This window comes from Scyliorhinus canicula, chromosome 1 (assembly GCF_902713615.1).
Source record: "Scyliorhinus canicula chromosome 1, sScyCan1.1, whole genome shotgun sequence".
NCBI classification, from domain to species: Eukaryota; Metazoa; Chordata; class Chondrichthyes; order Carcharhiniformes; family Scyliorhinidae; genus Scyliorhinus; species Scyliorhinus canicula.
In genome coordinates this window covers 178,523,547-178,543,879 of record NC_052146.1, presented here as the reverse complement: position 1 = coordinate 178,543,879, position 20,333 = coordinate 178,523,547, and the positions used below count along the sequence as shown (strand labels likewise).

The window sequence follows — 20,333 nt, the reverse complement described above, 5'->3', positions numbered from 1 at the left end:
ATGTTTGCAGAGTACGCAAATATTGGTGGTGTGGTAAATGGTGAGAAAGATATCCTTGGCTTTCAGGGTGTTATTGACAGGCTGGTCAGGTGGGCAGAACAGTGGCAAATGGAATTTAACCATGAGAAGTATGAGGTGATGCATTTTGAAGGACTAACCAGGCAAGAGAACACACGACGAATGGTAAAACGTTGAGAACTGCAGAGGACCAGAATGACCTTTGGTTGCATGTCAATAGGTCCCTGAAGGCAGCAAGACAGGTAGAGAAGGTGGTTAATAAGACATGAGGAACACTTGCCTTTACTAGAGGTATGATTATAAGAGCAGGGAGGTTATGATCGAGCTGTATTAAACACTTGTTAGGCCACAGCTATATGCAGTTCTGGATGCCACATCATATAGGACATGATTACTCTAGAAAGGGTGCAGATGAGACTCTACAGGATGTTGCCTGGGCTGGAATATTTCGGTTATGAAGAGAGGCTGGTTTTGGGCTGGGCTTCTCCTTGGAGCAAGGAAGATGGAGAGGGTACCTGATTGAGATGTACAAAATTTTGAATGGCATTGATAGGGTAGATAGAAGAACCTTTTTCCCCTTTAGTATGAAATGTATAAAAGGTCGGCCAGTAAAGCACCGACCAAGGAGAGACCCGGTAGAGATCTACCGGGAGTTGTATATAACTTAACTGTAAATATACCAAAGTTCTTTATTCATACTCCGTGATCTTTTTAAATGGGGGTAGAATGGTGTTTGTCTAATCCTGTTGGTAATCAGAGGAATTTTTGGATAGGAAAAGGGACTTGCACGATTCAATTTGCATGTGGGGCAGCACGGTAGCATGGTGGACAGCACAATCGCTTCACAGCTCCAGGGTCCCAGGTTCGATTCCGGCTTGGGTCACTGTCTGTGCAGAGTCTGCATATCCTCCCCGTGTGCGCGTGGGTTTCCTCCCACAGTCCAAAGATGTGCAAGTTAGGTGGATTGGACATGATAAATTGCCCTTAGTGTCCAAAATTGCCCTTAGTGTTGGGTGGGGTTACTGGGTTGTGGGGATAGGGTGGAGGTGTTGACCTTGGGTAGGGTGCTCTTTCCAGGAGCCGGTGCAGACTCGATGGGCCGAATGGCCTCCTTCTGCACTGTAAATTCTATGATCTGTCAGGAGAGGACTAGAAAAGTGTTATTGGAATAGCAATGGGATGTAATTTTTTTTATATATAAATTTGGAGTACCCAATTATGTTTTTTTCAATTAAGGGGCAATTTAGCATGGCCAATTCACCTAACCTGCACATCTTGGGTTAGGGGTGAAACCCACACGGACACGGGGAGAATATGCAAATTCCACACAGACATTGACCTGGGACCGGGATCGAACCCGGGTGTAATGGGACGTTATAAATGCAGTTGAGCCTGGGATCTTCTGTTAGGAATACTGTCTCGAAGATTCAAAATAGGGGTGAGAAATAGTATTCTCAGTCAATTAAATTCTACGAAACCAGATTTTAAACAGCATAACACAGAAAAGCAATCAAGTCAGAGGGAATACAGCAGTAGTAAGTTTCAAGGGAGTAAAATGAGGCTGGATGGCCTCTACTTTAATACCAGGAATATTACAAATAAAACTGATTGAGTTACGGGCGAGGATTGATGTGTGGAATTGTGATAAAGTAGCCATCAGAGCAGCTCAACATCCTGGGATATAGATTCTTCAGGCGAGACAGAGGAGGAGGTAAAAGAGGAGGAGGCATTGCATTAATTTATATTTTTTTTAAATGATCTTTATTGTTACAAGTAGGCTTATGTTAACACTACAATGAAGTTACTGTGAGAAGCCCCTAGTTGCCACATTCCGGCGCCTGTTCGGGTACACAGAAGGAGAATTCAGAATTTCCAAATTACCTAACAGCACATTTTTTGGGATTTGTGGGAGGAAACCGGAGCACCCGGAGGAAACCCACGCAGACTCCGCACAGACAGTGACCCAAGCTGGGAATCGAACCTGGGGCCCTGGCGCTGTTGAAGCAGCATTGCCCCCCCCCCCCCCCCCCATCCCTGCCCCTCTCCAGAAACACCCTTCTCACCCTCGGGGACCCGTGCGCCCACACAAATCCCGTAATGCTCCTTTTAACCTGCCTGAAAAAGGCCTTCGGGATAAGGATGGGGAGGCACTGGAACAGGAACAGAAACCTCGGGAGCACCGTCCTCTTGACTGACTGCACCCTACCCGCCAGAGACAGCGGCAGCATGTCCCACCTCTTAAACTCCTCCTCCATTTGCTCCACCAGCCTTGTGAGGTTAAGCTTATGCAAGGCCCCCCAGCTCCTGGCCACCTGAACCCCCAAGTACCTGAAGCTCCTCTCCGCCCTTTTCAGTGGGAGCCTCCCAATCCCCCCCTCCTGGTCCCCCGAGTGTATCACAAACAGCTCGCTTTTCCCAAAGTTAAGCTTCTATCCTGAGAAATTCCCGGAGAATCTCCATCACCACCGGCATTCCCCCAACCGTGTCCGCCACATACAAGAAGAGGTCGTCCGCATAGAGCGACACTCAGTGCTCCTCCCCATCCCGGACCAGCCCCCTCCAATCCCCCGACTCCCTCAGCGCCATAGCCAGGGGTTCAATTGCCAGCGCAAAAAGTAGGGGGGACAGAGGGGACCCCTGCCTCGTCCCTCAATATAATCGAAAATACTCTGACCTCCTCTTATTCGTGGCCACACTCGCCATTGGGGCCTCATACAACAGCCTCATCCAACTGACAAACCCCTCCACAAACCCAGCACCTCCCACAAGTACCCCGACTCGACCCTATCAAAGGCCTTCTCCGCATCTAGCGCCACCACTATCTCCGCCCCCCTTCCACCGCCGGCATCATTATAACGTTCAAGAGCCTCCGTATATTAGTGTTCAGCTGCCTCCCCTTCACAAACCCCGTTTGATCCTCGTGTATAACCTGTGGCACACAGTCCTCAATCCTCGTGGCTAAGATCTTTGCCAACAACTTGGCGTCCGCATTCAAGAGTGAAATCGGCCTGTATGACCCACACTGCAGGGGATCCCTGTCTCACTTAAGAATCAAGGAGATCGGCGCCCGATACATCGTTGGGGGTAAACCCCCCCCCCCCCCCCCCTTGCCTCGTTAAAGGTCCTAACCAACAGGGGGCCCAGCAGGTCTGCATATGTCTTGTAAAATTCAACCGGGAACCCATCCGGCCCCGGCGCCTTCCCCGACTGCATGGTCCCTATCCCTTTGACCAGCTCCTCAAGCTCAACTGGCGCCCCCAGACCATCCACCCGTCCCTCCTCCACCCTTGGAAATCTCAGCCGGTCTAAAAAGCGCCCCATCCCCCCCTCCTCCGCCGGAGGTTCGGACCGATATAGTCTCTCATAAAAGTCCCTGAAGACCCCATTAATGTCTACCCCCCTCCGCTCCAGATTTCCTCCCTGATCCTTAACACCACCAATCTCCCTGGCCACATCCCGCTTACGGAGCTGGTGTGCCAGCATCCTTCTCCTCATACTCATAAACCACACCCTGAGCCTTTCTCCATTGAGCCTCCGCCTTTCTGGTGGGAAGCACATTGCTAACCACTGTGCTACCGTGCCGCCCATAAACCCATGGAAAAATGGGGAGAATGTGCAAACTCCGCACGGACAGTGACCCACAGCCGGGATTGAACCTGGGACCTCGGTGCCGTGAGGCAGCAGTGCTAACCACTGCGCCACCGAGTCGGTTATTGCGGTAAGGAGAGATGATATCTTGGAGGGGACATCAAATAAAGTTTTGTGGGTGGAGCTTAGGAATAAAAAAAGAGACAGCCACATTGCTAGTTGTTTATTATAGACCCCCATATAGTGGGAAATCGAGGAGCAAATATGTACACAAAGTCAGTGGCAGGAAGTTTAGGGGGGATTTGAGGGAAAACGTTTTTACCCAGCAGGTGGTGATGGTCTGGAATGCACTACCTACAGTGCACTATAGGGGCTGTTTTAGCACAGTGGGCTAAATAGCTGGCTTGTAAAGCAGACCAAGACTAGCAGCGCGGGTTCAATTCCCGTACCAGTCTCCCGAACAGGCGCCGGAATGTGGTGACTAGGGGCTTTTCACAGTAACTTCATTTGAAGCCTACTTGTGATAATAAGCAATTTTCATTTTACATTTCATACCTGGCAGGATGATAAAGGCGGATTGCCTCACATCCTTTAAAAAGTACCTGGATGAGTACTTGGGGCTTCATAACATTCAAAGATATGGACCAAGTTCTGACAAATGGGATTAGGTAGGCAGGTCCCATGTTTTTCATGCGTCGGTGCAGACTCAATGGACCAAAGGGCCTCTTCTGTGCTGTATTATTCCGTGATTTTAACAGGAGGCACAAATCAATAAGAATACCAGCTGTTAGATGATGGGTTTAAGATGATAATTGAGTAGTCACAAAGTAGAACATGCTGGAAAAACCCAGATCGGATTGTTTCTGTGACGAGAAATCAATGGCAACTACTTTTTCCAGCACCTTCTACTTTTATGTTGAATTTCCAAAGTCTGGCATCTGCCATTAATAATTGAATAGGCAGTTGCTGTTTGTGTAACTAGGATTTGTACGGCAAATAGGATTTTTGGGGAAAATAGTATGTACTGGGTAACAGCACACAACTGGGGCGAGATTCTCCCATCGGGAGACTAAGGGCGCGATTCTCCACACCCCACGCCGGATGGGAGAATCGCGGGAGGGCCGGGCGAGATCACGACATGCCGCCCTGGCACCCCCCGCAAATCTCCCACCTCCCCTCCCACAAAATGGCGTGATCGGTGCCCACCGATCGCCGGGCCGGCGTCTCTAAAAGACGCACTCTTTTTCCTCCGCCGCCCCGCAAGATCAAGCCGCCATGTCTTGCAGGGCAGCGGAGGGGAAGACTGCAACCGCGCATGTGCGGGTTGGCGCCGGCCAACCTGCGCATGCGTGGCTGATGTCACTTGGGCGCCACCGGCCGCATCATTCCCGGCGCGCCGCTTTGACGCAAGCGCCCCGAGGTTCGCGCGCCGCCGCTACTAGTCCCCCGGGGGGGGGGGGGGGGAGAATAGGGAGCGAGGAGCGGCCTCCAACGCCGGAGTGAAACACTCCGGGTTTCACTCCGGCGTTGGCTGTTTGTCTCCCGATGGGAGAATTCCGCCGTAAGTGTCGACGCCGGAGTGAAAACCGGAGTGTTTCACTCCGGCGTCAGAGGCCGCTCCTCGCCCCCTATTCTCCCAACCCCGGGGGGCTAGGGTGGCGCCGAGTTATTAACGCGCATCAGGCCTTGGCACAGTGTAAAAGCGGCGCCGCGTAAATTACGCGGCCGACGCTGCGTAAATGACGTCACCCCACATACGCAGGTTGGCCGGCGCCAACCTGCGCATGCGCGGTTGCCGTCCTCCCTGCGGGCGCCCTGCAAGAAATGTCGGAGTGATCTTGCAGGGCGGCGGAGGAAAGGAGTGCCTCCTTCAGAGAGGCCGGCCCGCCGAATGCTGGACCCCCCCCCCCCCCCCACAGGCCAGCGTTCCCGCGCTGTTCACGGCGGCAGCGACCAGGTGTGGTCAGCACCGGTGGGAACACGCCGTATTGGGCAGGCTGCCCGGCCCATTCGGGCCGGAGCATTGCCGCTCGCCCGTTGCAAACGGCGAGCGGCGATTCTCGAGAGCGGCCAGCCGTAAATCTCGGCCTGCCGGTTTGGGGGGGGTGGGAGAATCACGGGCGGGTGCCGGGGTGGCGTGGCAGGACTCGCCTGGCACCCTCGCGAATATCCCACCCTGCGTTTGGGGGGGAAAGAATTGCACCCCTGAGCTTCATATTGCTAAGAAAACATGCAGAACTGCAAACCATTTTAAATGCACAGCAGAATCAATGAGTTCCAGATCTTAAGAAATTATAGTCCAGTTTAGTGAAAATGTAAACTTAGCCAAACCGTTAGAATACGTCTTTTTGTTCTGTTCAACTTGAGTGGGAAGAAAAACAGTATGAAACATAGCAGATAAATGTTTGAGTCAAAAGGAAAAGTGTAATAAATCTAATGTTTCCATTGATTTGGCAGCGAGGTACATGAATAAGTTTCAAATAATTTAAAAACTCGGCCAAATAGGATACGCCCAAGAATTCCAGGAAGAGCTAGCAACACCACAAGCAGAGATGTCTAGGGGTTTGCAAGAAAAGGGCAGAACATTGTAGTATTGGAGAATAGCAAATGTAAAACTCTCTTTTATTTTACAGGAATTAAGGACATCTGGGTAACTAACTATATTCCGGCAACAGGACCAGATACATTTCTGGAATAATTGTCAATGTCAAGACAGTGGAAAACTTGGGAAGAAATATGTCAGGAGAGAACTTGAAGCATTTGGATGAATTAACAAGGCATGAATAAAGGTGAAAACATAATGTAATGTAATTTAGTGAGGAATTTGATAGCTACCTCTCAGAAAACCAGAACATAAAATAAACATGTTGTATTGGTCGGGGTGTAGTAAGATGGAATGTTGGTCGGGGTGTAGTAAGATGGAATGAAGGTATGTTGCACATGGGCAACAACAGTGTGTTGAAAAAATTTATTGTGAATGGAGAGGAATGATGATGGATTCCTGCAGGCTTGGTACCCAGGATCAATATATTTTAATTTTTGTGAGTAATGATGGAGAGGGTACCAGTAGTTACATCTGAAAATTTGTAGATTACACTAGTAGCTGGAGTAGTTAGGGGAAAGAGTGGATAGAATCTACAGGGGAACCTAAATAGTTTACGGGTAGCAGGAACATACAAATGTAATGCAGTTTGGAATAAGAAACAGACAAAGGAATTACAGGAATGGGAAACTATTGGTTAAGATAAATCAGAAAAGGAATTTGGGATCATAATATCGGGATCATTCATTGTATCAAGCCAATGTTTGGCTGCTGTCAGAAATGTAAACGTAAATAGGATTTAAAAAATTATTTCATGGGGTGTGGATATGGCTGGTTAGGCAAACATTTGTATTGCCCATCCCTAGCTGCCCTTGGTGATGAGCTGCCATCTTGAACCACTGCAATCTGTGTGGTTTAGGTGCACTCACTGTACTGTTGGGGTAGGGAGTTCCAGGAATTTGACCCAGTAACAGTGAGGGAATGGCGAGATGATGTGTGATTTAAAAGAGAACTTTCATGTGGTGGTGTTCCCATTGCTCTGCTGTCTTTGTCCTTCTATGTGGTAGAGATTGTGGATGAGTAAATCAAAGTAACTAATTCCACCATTATATGGGTAGCACGGTGGCACTGCTGCTTCACAGTGCCAGAGACCCGGGTTCAATTCCCAGCTTGGGACACTGTCTGTGCGTAGTCTGCATGTTCTCTCCGTGTCTGTGTGAGCTTCCTCGGGTGGAGTGCCAAGTCCCGAAAGACATGCTTGTTAGATGAATTGGGCATTCTGAATTCTCCCTCTGTGTACCCGAACAGGCACCGGAGTGATTTCTGGCCTGCGACAAGGGTCCCCGTTGGCGCATGTCTCCTGGGGGACCCGGCCTGGATGGGCCCAGCTGCTGCTCGGGTATCCCGGATGACGTGGTGCCGCCTTGTTCTGCCCACCAGATGCACCAGGGACAGGAGGGGGTGGAGTCTGAGGTACTGCGCTGTTCCGGCACCTCCCCTGCAGGAGTCACCGGCATGGGCCCCAGCAACACCACCTCTCTTGGGGTGCCCAATGGCCCCTGGGCTACTCCATGTGACGGGTGTGCAAGCTAAGCTGCTGCTGACGTTTTGCTTGCAATCTGTTGCATTCCACGTGGCAATGGTGCTAGCCCCTTTAGAGTTGCTGAATCGGTGCACCTGTTTCGCCGTTTTTGCTGTTGTAAAACACCATTGTTTCCACTCCGGCGTCAGCACATAGTTTCAAAATCGGGGAATCTAGCCTAAGGATTTAGGACTGGAATCTAGCCCGAGGATTTAGGACTTTTCTAATTGGGGAGAGACTGAGTGCTAAAAATTGAGGTTCTGTGATAAATCCATTATTTGTGTTGCTATGAGACAGCTGAAACTATAATATTCCCATGTTCTGGTGCAGAGGTAGATTTGGATGGCTGACCTGGGAGGGTGGTTGGTTAATAAAAATCTTTATTGTCACAAGTAGGCTTACATTAACACTGCAATGAAGTTACTGTGAAAAGCCCCTATTCGCCACAGTTTGATGAAAGATGTGATAGGAAGGACAGGACTTTTATTTATGAGATAAGTAACTTAGGGATTGTTTAACCCGCACGGGTCTCTTGGGGCAGGGATGATCCACTACCCTTGGAGCTTTGCAGGATACAAACTCACCTGATAAGGTGGGTGGGGGGGTGGGGGGGGACCCTTAACACAGTTCATGTGTCTTTATATAAATAGATGCGGTCTGTCAGGCCCCGACTAGAGCAGGGGTTTTCAAACTTGGGGTCGCGACCCGCAGGTGGGTCGTGGGTGGCTGTCGCGAGGGTCGTGGAGCGATCGGTTGTGGCATTCACAATCGCGGGAAGAATGTCCAAACTGCCGGGACTGGCTTTTAAGAATGTCGGCTGCGGGCAGTCCCCGATTCGTTGAGGGGGCGGGTGGCACGAGGCTGGGCTGTGTGCTGGTCTCGGCACGCAGAGCGGTGGGTGGGGCAGACAGAGGCTGACTGGTATCCAGGTGGACGCGATGCTAACATTGATGGCCCCAGTTTGGATTCCGCTCTCGTGCTCGTCCTTTGTGCGCTGCTCGGTAAATCCCCCGCCACTGATCGGCAGGATGCAACCTGCGGCTACTTGGCCAATCCGTTCAATGGCCAGAAAAACGTCTGTTTGCACTCCCACAATGGCAACTGCTGGTCGGGAAGTGGTGTGTGCCTTGCGGTGGATACAGTGGAGTGGATACAGTGAGAGGAAGCCAGGCCAAGTTTCTCGGAATACTGATTAACCAATGCCAGTTAATAGGGCCGACATATGTGAACACTGGAAGAAACCTACAGTCATTACTTTGTGACGACACTCTCTGGAAACTAGGAGTTTTTGGTGAGAATGGAGCAGGAGGTGACTTGGATGTTTGGCCTAGTGCAATGCAGTGGAACCAATAAGAAATAGTGTGATGTTGTGTGGGTTTGACAAGTCACTTCATCTCTCCTAAAGTCGGAGCTTGTAAAGTAAAAACAAGATTGTACTTTTTCCTATAATTGGTTAAATTTCTAAAGAAATGTTAATATATATAAAACAAAGTTGGTGTGTAAATGTAAGGATACACATGTTCAACTGAAGTTATTTTAATTAAAAAAACAATGTCGGCCGCAACTGGCCTTTGAATATGAACAATGAGTCTTTCTGCAAGAGGCAGCGGCAGAAAGAAGGTCACGTGTCCGGCACGTCAATGCTTTGGGTGCAAAATCATAGAGGTGAGGTTCCCCCATTTTGTAGCTGCCAGCAAGAATGTAACAAACAGATCAGGATCTCACAACTAAACCTGCTGGAAAGAGATTCTCAGTAGAGTCTACAGTAGGACAAAGCAGTGCTGGTGTGAGGTATATCCCGAGCTCCAGTGTCTCTGGTGAACAAACAATTAAGAAGAAACTGAAATAGTAGAAGGATGATTTCTTGAGGTACGGCTTTAATTGTGCCAATGGAAATCAGGATGTAAAGCCCATGTGTGTTATATGCAGGGAAGTACTGACACACAAAAAGTTTAAAACCTTCAAATCTTCAAAGGTATTTGAAGACTAAGCATGGAGAGTTTGAGGATAAGCCTCGTGATTTTTTTTCAAAGCATGCAGCAAAAACTTAAATCGTCAGCTGAAGTGCTTAGCAGAAATCCAACATTGAATGACAAAGCAAGAGAGATCGTGAGGACCAAGGAGGCCCGCCCACCTGCCGCATTAAAAGTAAGCAATAATAGTGTGTCGCGAAGGTCCGCCGGTTGGTAAAAGTGGGTCCCGGCGGTAAGAAAGTTTGAAAAATACTGGACTAGAGAAGACCCAGTAGGGAACTACTGAGCTATTGACGGTTTGTTTTTCTCTACAACCCAATGTGGACTTTTTTTGTTGCTCCTTACAAATAGGATCAAGTGATGTGGACGTGGGGATATCAGCTTTGCCGTTGGCCCTGGCGCACCTCGATTTTTATCTTTCTTTTATCCTGTCCGCGAGGCGCATGCTTGCAAAATCCATGAGTTAATACTCCATAGTATGTCCCTAGAAAATATTTGGCTGAAATTTGGAGAAAAAATGCCAAGGAATCCTAAGAAAGCTGGCGATAAAAGGGAGCAGACTGATGCAACTGGTTTGGAGCTGTCTTCTCAATATGGCGACCCATTCCTTTAGCAGGCTCTTGTCCTGACGTTTTTGAAGGCGCTGCAAATGATGACATGAACAATACAAACTCAGCTTGTTAATGCAGAATATAACTGCTCATGAGGCCAAACTGCAGAAGACTACTAAAAGGCGCGATGAACTTTGAATATGTTAATTCCTTAACCAAAGCTCACATTCAATCCTTGGAAGACAAGTTGCGTGGTATGTTATAAATCCTGGAGAATCTGGAGAACCGATGCCAGAGGTAGAATGTCTGGGTCGTTAGTCTGCCAGAAGGACTGGAGACTAAATTTTTTTGAGCTGGCTTCCACATTTCCTTAAGCTGGATGTGAAGGTTGGGTGTTTCATCTGGAAAGGGAGCATTTTATTCTGTCCTTGAGACCTAGGGACAATCAATGCTCCGACCCATCCTTAGGAAAGTTTTGTGTTCTCGGGATTAGTGAGGATGGAGTATGCAGCACGCGCCACAGTATGTAGATTCAAGGTTTGAGACAGATCTGCTACCACCGACCCTCCAAGAATCATAGAATTTACAGTGCAGAAGGAGGCCATTCAGCCCATCGAGTCTGCACTGGCTCTTGGAAAGAGCAGTCTCCACCCTATCCCAGTAATCCAACCTAACCTTTTTGGACACTAAAGGGCAATTTAGCATGGCTAATCCACCTCACCTGCACATCTTTTGGACTGTGGGAGGAAACCGGAGCACCCGAGGAAACCCACACTGACACTGGGAGAAAGTGCAAACTCCACACAGCTAGTCACCCGAGCCTGCAATTCAACCTCGGACCGTGGAGTTGTGAGGCAACAGTGCTAACCACTGTGCCACCCGTGCCGCAAATATGTCGTAGAAGCAAATGGTTATTTGATTTTGAAGGCAGGCAAGAACTCGGAGCGTGCTTTTTATAGGCCAATCTCGCTTCTGAATGTTGATTTGAAATTGTCTGCCATGTTGGCCTGGTGTTTAGAGGAAATTCTCCCATTGATCAGACTGGGTTCATAAAGGTTTGGAATTCTTGCAATAATGTCAGAAAGTTATGAATGTAATCCCAAGTCTTTCAAAAGCGGGCATCAGATGGGTTAATGATTGCTCTGAATGCAGAGAATGCTTTTGACCAGGTGGAATGTAACTAATTGGTTTATATGTTGTTGAGATATGGGTTGAGAGAGGAATAAGTGGATACAGGTACTATAGCCTAGGCCCTTGGCAACAGTGTTCATGAATGGTTATATATCTGAGAATTTTGGCCTTCAGAGGGCCCAGGCAGGGTTGTCCCTTACCCTCCTTGCAGTTTGCATTGGCTGTACAGCTTTGGCGGAGGCTTTTAGCCTTTGGTTTTTGCACTGCGCAATGGGAGAGAAGTAGGGTAAGATCATGCTTTATGCTAACTATGTGCTGCATTTGTATCAAAGCCAAATATCTTGGATCCCGCTCTTATTTAAAAAAAAATGTATTTTATTACAAACATGTATCAAAGCAGGTTACAGCGAATAAACACCCCAAGAAACATATTTCCCAACAGTCAACTATACAGTCTGTACAGATTTTTTCCCCCCCCTTTTCACCCCCCCTCCCCGTGACGAACAGCCCCTCAAACACGGTGACAAATATCCTCCACCTTTCCTCAAACCCCCCTGAAGAGCCCTTAACTCTATACTTTACCTTCTCTAATCGAAGGACGTCGTATAGATCACCCAACCAAGCCGCAATCCCTGGTGGCAATGCCGACCGCCACTCCAGCAAAATTTGCCACCGTGCAATCAGAGAGGCGAAGACCAAGACATCGGCCTTCCTCCTCTCCATGAGCTAGGCTTCTCTTAAACCCCAAATATCGCCACCAAAGGGTCCACCACCTCCTCCACTATCCTGGCTAAGACCGTGAACACTCACACCCAGAATCTTCCCAATTTTTTGCAACCCCAAAACATGTGCGCATGATTTGCTGGCCATTGCCCACACCTCTCACACTCATCTGCTCCCCCTTGAAAGAACCCACTCATTCTCTCCTGAGTCATATGCGTCCTGTGCACCACCTTAAACTATCAGGCTCATCCTTGCACAAGAGGAGGTCCTGTTTACCCTACGCAATGGTTCCTGCTCTTATTGGTGTGGTAGGTAGATTAAGCATTTTCTCCACTACAAGATTAATTTGACCAAGTCTGAGGCTATGCCGGTGGGACGGTTGAGAGGTAGAACACTCCCCCAGCTGACTTCCCATTCAGGTGGTCCCCCTTGGGGCTTACTTATCTGGGTGCTGTAATTACCCCTCTCTTTAAGAAACTGTATGGGAACAATTTTCCTCAGCGGGTTACGTCCATTAGGTTGGCCTTGTCTTCTCTGCCAATATCATAGCTAGGTATAATTGCATTGGTCAAGATTAATATGCTGCCTCGATTTTTGTGTCCTTTGCAGATGTTGCCAATCTTATTATTTGCTAAAGTCTTAAAGGAGATCAATAGAATGATCAGCTTATTCATATGGAATAAGAAACCGCCTCATTTGAAGTTGGCAAAGCTGCAGCTTCCTGGCTGTAAAGGGGGACTGGGGGTGCTAATGTTAGAATGTACCAATTGGCCTCTCATCGTAGGTTCGTAAGGGACTGCGTTAGAGGGGACCCCACCTCCATTTGGCTTGATGTTGGAGCAGGCCAGTTAGTGTATCCTTTTACAAGTCCTATTGTTTTACGGGGACTTTAGATTGTCTCTGCTACATGTGAGGATCCTATAATCATTAATACTCTTGGAGCGTAGAGGATGATCTGTCAATTAGAAGGGAGATCTAAACTGACTTCCGCTCTCTCTCCCATTCAGGGTAACCTAGACTTCCCACCAGTTCTTATGGACCGTGGATTCAATATTTGGAGAGTTAGAGGCATAGCTGCATCTTTTAGAGACTTATCCTTAGTATGACAACTATGCATCTCGACAATTATGTTTCGCCGATGGAAAAAATCCTGATTTCTGTGGAATCTAAACAGTGAATCAGCAAGTTCCATGATACCTTGTGTTCTAGATCCTGTGCGAGTATATTGGGTAACTGGCAGTCTTAGGAACGAGACTTCACAACCAGCATCGATGAGACAGAGGGTAATATATGGGGTTATGCCAATAAACCTTTTGTATCTAACAATGAAGAAGACTCAGTTCAAGTCACTGCACATTACACCGAATTTGGGACAGCGGTTTGATCCTGCTATCTCCCTGATGTGCCTAAGTGCCTGTTAGTAGAAGGTGATTATATACAGTGTTATGGTCCTGTGTCAGGATTGGGCACACTGGGCACAACTTTCAGATTTTTATTTTCCCAGAACTGACCTTCATCCATCTGAATACATTTTTAAAATAAAGTATATATAGTATTTTTGAAAATGGAGGTCAAGCTACAAAGATGCATGAAATTTAGTAACGGTTTTTCTGACCTACCTTTCATATTTTCATTTTCAATATGGTTGCCAACCTTTCAGGGTTGGCTTGGAATTCCCAGGAATTAAAGGTAAATCTCCAGGATACTGCTGCAAACCTGGGAGAAAAATCATAGGGGCATTAAAAAAAAGAACTGTGCATTAAAATTTTCTTTGAGGATTTTAAAAAATCACTTTAAAAAATATATTTGGAGGTGGGAAATTTAGCTGTTTGGCAGTCAAGAATTAACCAATCAAATAACTGTCTATTCACTCTAATGGGAAATCGGTACATTCCAAGGCTGGGTTTTCGGTGAACATTGGTAGGAGCAGAACTAATGCAGATTAGATCATTTGATGAAGCTGCCAGGAATGTATCTAACCATGGTTGGAAACACTAACCTTCAAGTACACTACCAGAACTGCTACTGGGCCTATTCAGTGGTCCATTTTATGGTCCAGGAAAAGTGTGTATGTGCACAACGCTGAAAGATTGTGAAAGTGCCATTACACATTTTCACGAAGTGCACAGCGAAGGAAGGCCTAAGTTGTCAACTGGAGATCTTTTAGCATTATTTTATAGGATGTGGGCCTTATTACCCTTTTGTAATTGCCGTATTACCCTTATAACCCTTTTGTAATTGCCTTTGAGAAAGTGGAGGTAAGCTAGCGCTCTGAACCGCTTTTGCCCATGTGGTGTTACATTTTTTCTTCTTCATTCATGGGATGTGGGTGTCGCTGGCTGGGCCAGCATTTATTGCCCACCCCTGACGGCAGTTAGGAGTCAACCACATTGCTGTGGGTCTGGAGTCACATGTAGGCCAGACCAGGTAAGGATGGCAGATATCCTTCCCGAAAGAACATTAGTAAACCAGTTGGGTTTTTACGACCATTGACAGTGGTGTCATGGTCATTATTAGGCATGAATAATGCTGTTCAGGAGGGAGTATACCAGGACTCCCTACGGCAGCGAGTCTGTGCAAGGGGGCTGAGTGAACTTGTGGAAGTCTGGTGAATGAGTAGGTGAGAACTAGAATCCTGAGACTGGGAGTGAGCTGGACAGGCCCGGCCTTGTACAGCAGCCCGTGACCGGCGCCGCGCCAAACGCGCCGGCGCAAATGGTGCCAATTCTCTGCACCTTGCAGAATCGCGTGCTGGCGTCGGGGCGGCGTGGCGCGGTTGCGGTGATTCTCCGGCACAGGGCTGGGAGAATCGTGCCCTTTTTTTGTTTTCCTCACCACTTGCCTTCCTACCTATTTGTGTGTCATCTGCAAACTTGGCAATAGTGCATTCACTTCCTTTGTCCAAATCATTATTTATTATGGATCCCTATGGCACTCCACTAGGTACAGGTTGCCAATCCTCTATCCATGCTATTGTACTAACCCCCAACATCATGGGCTCTTATCTTATTAAGCCCCCTCCTCAGTAAGACTGCTGACATAATGACACCTGAATTGGACAATAAGAGCAAATTATTTGAAGAATCAAGGCTGCCTAGCAGTGTTCTAATTTCCTAGCATTGGCCATTTTGAGTTGCTACTGTATTAGCCAAATACCAACAGTTAATATTCTGTTCAGTGTTTTGCATTGCTGCTGCTTCTGTTGTGCCTCCAGCAAGGTCACTTTTTAAGGAAAAGGGAATTATTTTGTTGCTAGGAAAAGGGAATTTTGTCTTCAAAATTTTAATTGTTGTCTAATTGATGTTTTTAAAAAAAATCCATTCCAATCACTATTAACTAATGACTTGTATCTGTGTTGCAGATTTTCTTTATGAACTCAGGACATTTGGTGGATATATTGGAAGCTTTGTAAGCAATGGGTATCATAGCCTTCTTGAAATCTCAGTTCATCTGCCACCTTCTTATATGCTACATCTTTGTAGTGACTGGACTCATCATCAACTTCCTTCAGCTCTGCACCCTGATAATATGGCCGATCAACAAGCAACTCTACAGGCGAATCAATTGCAGATTGGCGTACTGTATTGCCAGCCGTAAGGAAACCTTTATTCAAATTTATGCAGGTCTATACTATCGATGTAGAATTGGGTAGCCGTTGTTGCAGAATCCGTTGTCATTCTGCCTTTTTTGGAATTGGTGTAATCTTGGCTTGGGGTTGCTGAGGCATTTCATCATGATATCAAATCACTGCAGTTCTGATTGTGTGAATTCTATTTTTGAAGTGCATGTTGCCCTGTTTGTGTTGACCTGATGGTTCAATTATTGACCAATTTCAAGGATGTGTCATGATGATTGTTGAGCTTATTGTGTCCGTTGTTGCAGAATCCGTTGTCATTCTGCCTTTTTGGGAATTGTTGTAATCTTGGCTTGGGGTTGCTGAGGCATTTCATCATGATATCAAATCACTGCGGTTCTGTTATTGTGTGTTTAGAAACATACTTTTCCCTCTACAGAAAAAGCTTTGAAATTCTGTGACTTAGTATTTTAAGTGAAAACTGATGTAGTTAGACGGTATGGTCTCCTGTGGAGTCATAGAATCATAGAATTTACAGTGTAGAAGGAGGCCATTCAGCCCATCGGCCCTTGGAAAGAGCACCCAACCTAAGCTCCACCCTTTATCCCTGTAACCCAACCTAATCTTTTTGGACACTTAAGGCAATTTAGAATGGCCAAGCTACCTAACCTGCACATCTTTGGACTGTGGGAGGAAACCGGAGCACCCAGAGGAAACCCACGCACACACTGGGAGAGCATGCAGACTCTGCACAGAGACAGTGACCCAAGCTGGGAATCAAATATGGGACCCTGGAGCTGTGAAGCAACTGTGCTAACCACTATTCTACCGTGCTGCCCTCTTGAAAAGTCTTCAAAACGTTTCAGCAGTTAAAAGTTTGAAAAGTTAAACAAAATGGTCTCAGTTTATCAGATTGAAATAATCATGCCACTGACACCTTCCTCCTGTCTTGCACCCTGTCCCAACCAGCTATTTTTTTCTCACAAATAGAGGACAAGCACTGAAATTATTGACAATTAGTTGGTTTCTGGAAAAGATTTAATCATGGGCTCTTGTTGCTGTTAAGTCTTAGACAGCGCCGGCCCTAGGGTTGCTGGCGCCCCGGGCAAGCTGAACTTCGGCGCCCTTACAGGCATATCATCACAATACCCCTCAGTCTCTGATGCTTGCTGCAGAATCAAATAATTTTATTGTACCAGAAGCCAATTAGACCACAACAGATATTGACAATATAAAGTCCAGGAGCCACATGTGGCCCTCTTGTGTTCTGAGAACGACCCTCAAGATATTTTGTTGACCGTGGCCCACACGCAAGGATGCCACATTCCGCTGATTTCTGTCGGCATCTTTTTTTTCTCGACCGGTATGACTGAAATGATACACACGTACAAGGGCAAGTGAAGTGAGGTATTTCTACTGTCACCATCGAATACACACTGGGTGGGATTCTCCGTTCTGCCAGCCCTGTTTTCCAGCACGGTGCACGGTGCAGCTGGCCAATGAGCCCATGGGAAACCCACGGCGCGGGTGCGCTGCTGGTGAAGCAGAGAATCCCGCCAACGGAGAATCCTGCAGACTAATTGTGAGAGCCGTGTGTTCCATCTGTGTCCAAAGGGTAAATATTTCTTTTTTTAAAAACTATTTGAAGTTGATGATAGTTCTATTGATATTTAAATGGTTCAGCATTTCCATAATTTGTTATGAAATATTTGGCGTGCCTTAAATATATCTAATCTTACGTGGGCCACGATTCGGAAACAAACCCGGTTTCAATGCTGCAGCCCACTTGAGATGAAGGATGGCCACTCATGCACACACTCACTCGCCTAGGTTGCCCATCAATGATCTAAAGAACTAGCTGCTCAGTCCATTTTCTCTTTCTTTTAGAAAGTTTTTTATTCCCCCTTCCTTTATAAATTTCATGGATCCTGATTCCAACTTAAATTCGGGTCGGACATTTCATGTGCAGAAAATCAGGCATAAGTAATTTCAGTGATGTGGATAGATTACAAAAACAAGGGTTGTTCTTGTTAGGATAGAGAAGGTTAAGGGGAGATTCAGTCATGGTGTTCAAAATTATGAAGAGTTTTGAGAAAATCATGAAATAATGGAGAACTCTTTCCACCGGCAGAATAGTTGGTATCCAAAGCCCTCAATTTAAAATAGTTAGCAAAAGAACCAATGGGATGAGAAAGAAATTCATGCTGTCAGCCTGGCATACAAGGGGGTAGAAACATAATCAATACTAACTCTCAAAAGTTCTTCTCGTATTTCTGTCTCCATTGCATCAGTTCAGATGATGTCACCTTCTATACCAGATCGCCTAATACGTCTTCTTTTTTCTTCAACCGAGGATTGCCCTTTACCATGGTTGACAGAGTCCTCCATTGCATATCCCCCGTTTTGGTATTTCTGCTGTCACCATCTCTCCTCCCAGAAGGGCGTCCCTTGTCCTTGCCAGCCACCAACAGCCTCCAGCATGACAACACAACCGACTATGTCTCGCCCTCTTTCAGAATTTTGAATAGACTTTTCCCTCACAAACTCCCTTTAAATTCTTTAATCTCCACCTCCACTGCAAGCACTTCTTGATGGCGCCCCCTAGCACATGGCGCCCCGGGCGACTGCCCGAGTTGCCGGTACCTTGAGCCGGCCCTGGTCTTGGATCTCAACAGCTTTTATTTTTTGTGTAGGATTGGCATTGTTCTGCTAATTATAGCAAAGGAGCGAGAATTCTATTTGACTGGCTGTCTTTGATATGCAGTCAAATGTGAAATTTTAAAGTTTTTTTGTGGTTTTGTCAAGACTCTGTTTGGATAACTAACCAGATCAAATTGTGGTCCCAGAATATTCATCACCCTTCTTGATGACAACTTTTCAACTGATTCCGTTGCATTACAAACAGGGCTAAATTTGTATTTTTCTCACATTTCAAATTCACTGAAGGTGGGGGAGGGGTCGTGATGGGAGTGTAGATGTGGAGAAGCTTCTGAGTAGTAAAAGTCAGAAATAGGAAACTGCAAAAGAATTTTACACCTTGTCCTTGCTCAAAAGTCGTTGTTTTTGGCTGTGTTGATGTGTGTAACTGAAGGCATTTTGTTACTGATTGGAGTCATGCAGATTGACAAAGTTGTTACAGTCTGGGATATTTTAACAATGAAGACATAAACATGTGATATCCTCTTTACCTGTCATTTTGCTGTCAGAAGTATAACATTGTTTGCAGAAGATCACATGCTGCCTCATGGAATGTTGCAAGCATATTGTGAATTCCTGAAGAACTTAAAACTTGAATTGTATTGGGTTCCTAAATTAGGAAATATAGGCGGTTAGACATTGAATTAGCAGAGAGATGGTTAGGAAACTGCTCCTGCATTGCCCCCATAAATAATTGATAAAAATGAGAAAACCAAGAGTTTAGAGAGATGAGGAACTTAATAAAATCGGTATGAAGAAATGGTTCTGCAGACGTTAATCGCACAAACTGGTGATCAGTTCCCGAGACCTGAGGACCTATATTTTAGGATTTTAAAGGAAGCGGCTGCTTCCTTTAAAAGCCTATGGATACGTTTTGATCTTCCCAGAACTATTTGGATTCTGGAATAGTTCCCAACGCTTGGAAGGTAACAAACATGATTTTGCTATTTTGGAAAAGAGAAAATGGGGATCAGTAGGTCCTAACATCAATAGTGGACAAAATACTTAGAATGTAATTAAGCATCGAAAATTGAGCAATTTGACTATGGAATTTACAAGGTCCTGAGATGAAACATTTAATAAATGCTACCTTTTGTGGCGTTATTGTAGGATGGCTGAGTGTTTGGGTCCTCTCGTGGCAGAATTTATATTGTCTGGCTAACAAAATCTAAATTTGTTATTCAAGCTTAAATTGAACAGTCCATATGCTTTAAACCTATAGGTGTGACTTAAGCAATGCCATCTGCATTATTTTAATGACACCAGTTCTCTGAATTTTATCTTAATGAATTGCTTGCTTTGCATTTACAGAAAGATGTGCCTGGTTTGAAAGTCTGGTTTTACCACACAATTTTGATTCTAGCTGTTGTTTTCCACAATTTGACATACTTGGGAGGTGCTGAAACAAATACCTGCAGGACTCGCATTCAAGAGCTGATTCGACATAATTTTCATGGGGCAGTTTATATGGGCTCCATGTACTTCCATCCACCGAAGAGCTGGAGTGTGCTAGCTGCCACAGTTGAGCATCTCAGGATAGATTGGACCAAGTGAGAAGATGCACAGGTTCTTGGATGCAGCACTAGAATGAAGCCTTGTGTCTGTAGTGGGGAGGGATCCATCTTATCCTTATGACCTTCCTGCATCAGTTGATGCTGCTCACATGCCATCCTCCCATTCTAGAGACAAACCCAGGGAGACCTTGAGAAAAGTGCAGGTGACCTGCACTTCCTTTCCTCTGATGACTCCTGTAAGGTAGAGTAGTACAGCATTTAGTGTTTTATTTCGATGTAATGCTAAGAGAATTTCTGGAATAAATGTTAATAGCGTTGTGAGGTCTTAATAGTGTCTCAGAAAGTCTTCCAATGTGTTGCAAAGATGCCTTTCAACCTCCAGCAGTAAGTGGAATGTAAAAGGTGCTGTAACATTTAAGTAGAGCTCAATCCTCTGTAAT

The 20,333-nt window shown here is 46.2% G+C and overlaps 1 protein-coding gene across 7 annotated transcripts in view; it reads left to right on the top strand.

The window, feature by feature from the left end:
- The window catches only part of agpat4 (1-acylglycerol-3-phosphate O-acyltransferase 4 (lysophosphatidic acid acyltransferase, delta)), a 221,678-nt gene that overhangs the window by 58,849 nt on the left and 142,496 nt on the right, over positions 1-20,333 (top strand). For 4 of the 7 annotated variants that reach the window (XM_038803453.1, XM_038803444.1, XM_038803492.1 and 1 more), the window contains exons 2-3: positions 6,240-6,395; positions 15,470-15,701. In XM_038803453.1, the coding sequence (XP_038659381.1) occupies positions 15,524-15,701 (178 nt within the window). In that variant the 5' untranslated portion in view covers positions 6,240-6,395; positions 15,470-15,523. The remainder of the gene's footprint in view (positions 1-6,239; positions 6,396-15,469; positions 15,702-20,333) is intronic. The other 3 variants (XM_038803483.1, XM_038803474.1, XM_038803502.1) reach the window with 2 other exon arrangements.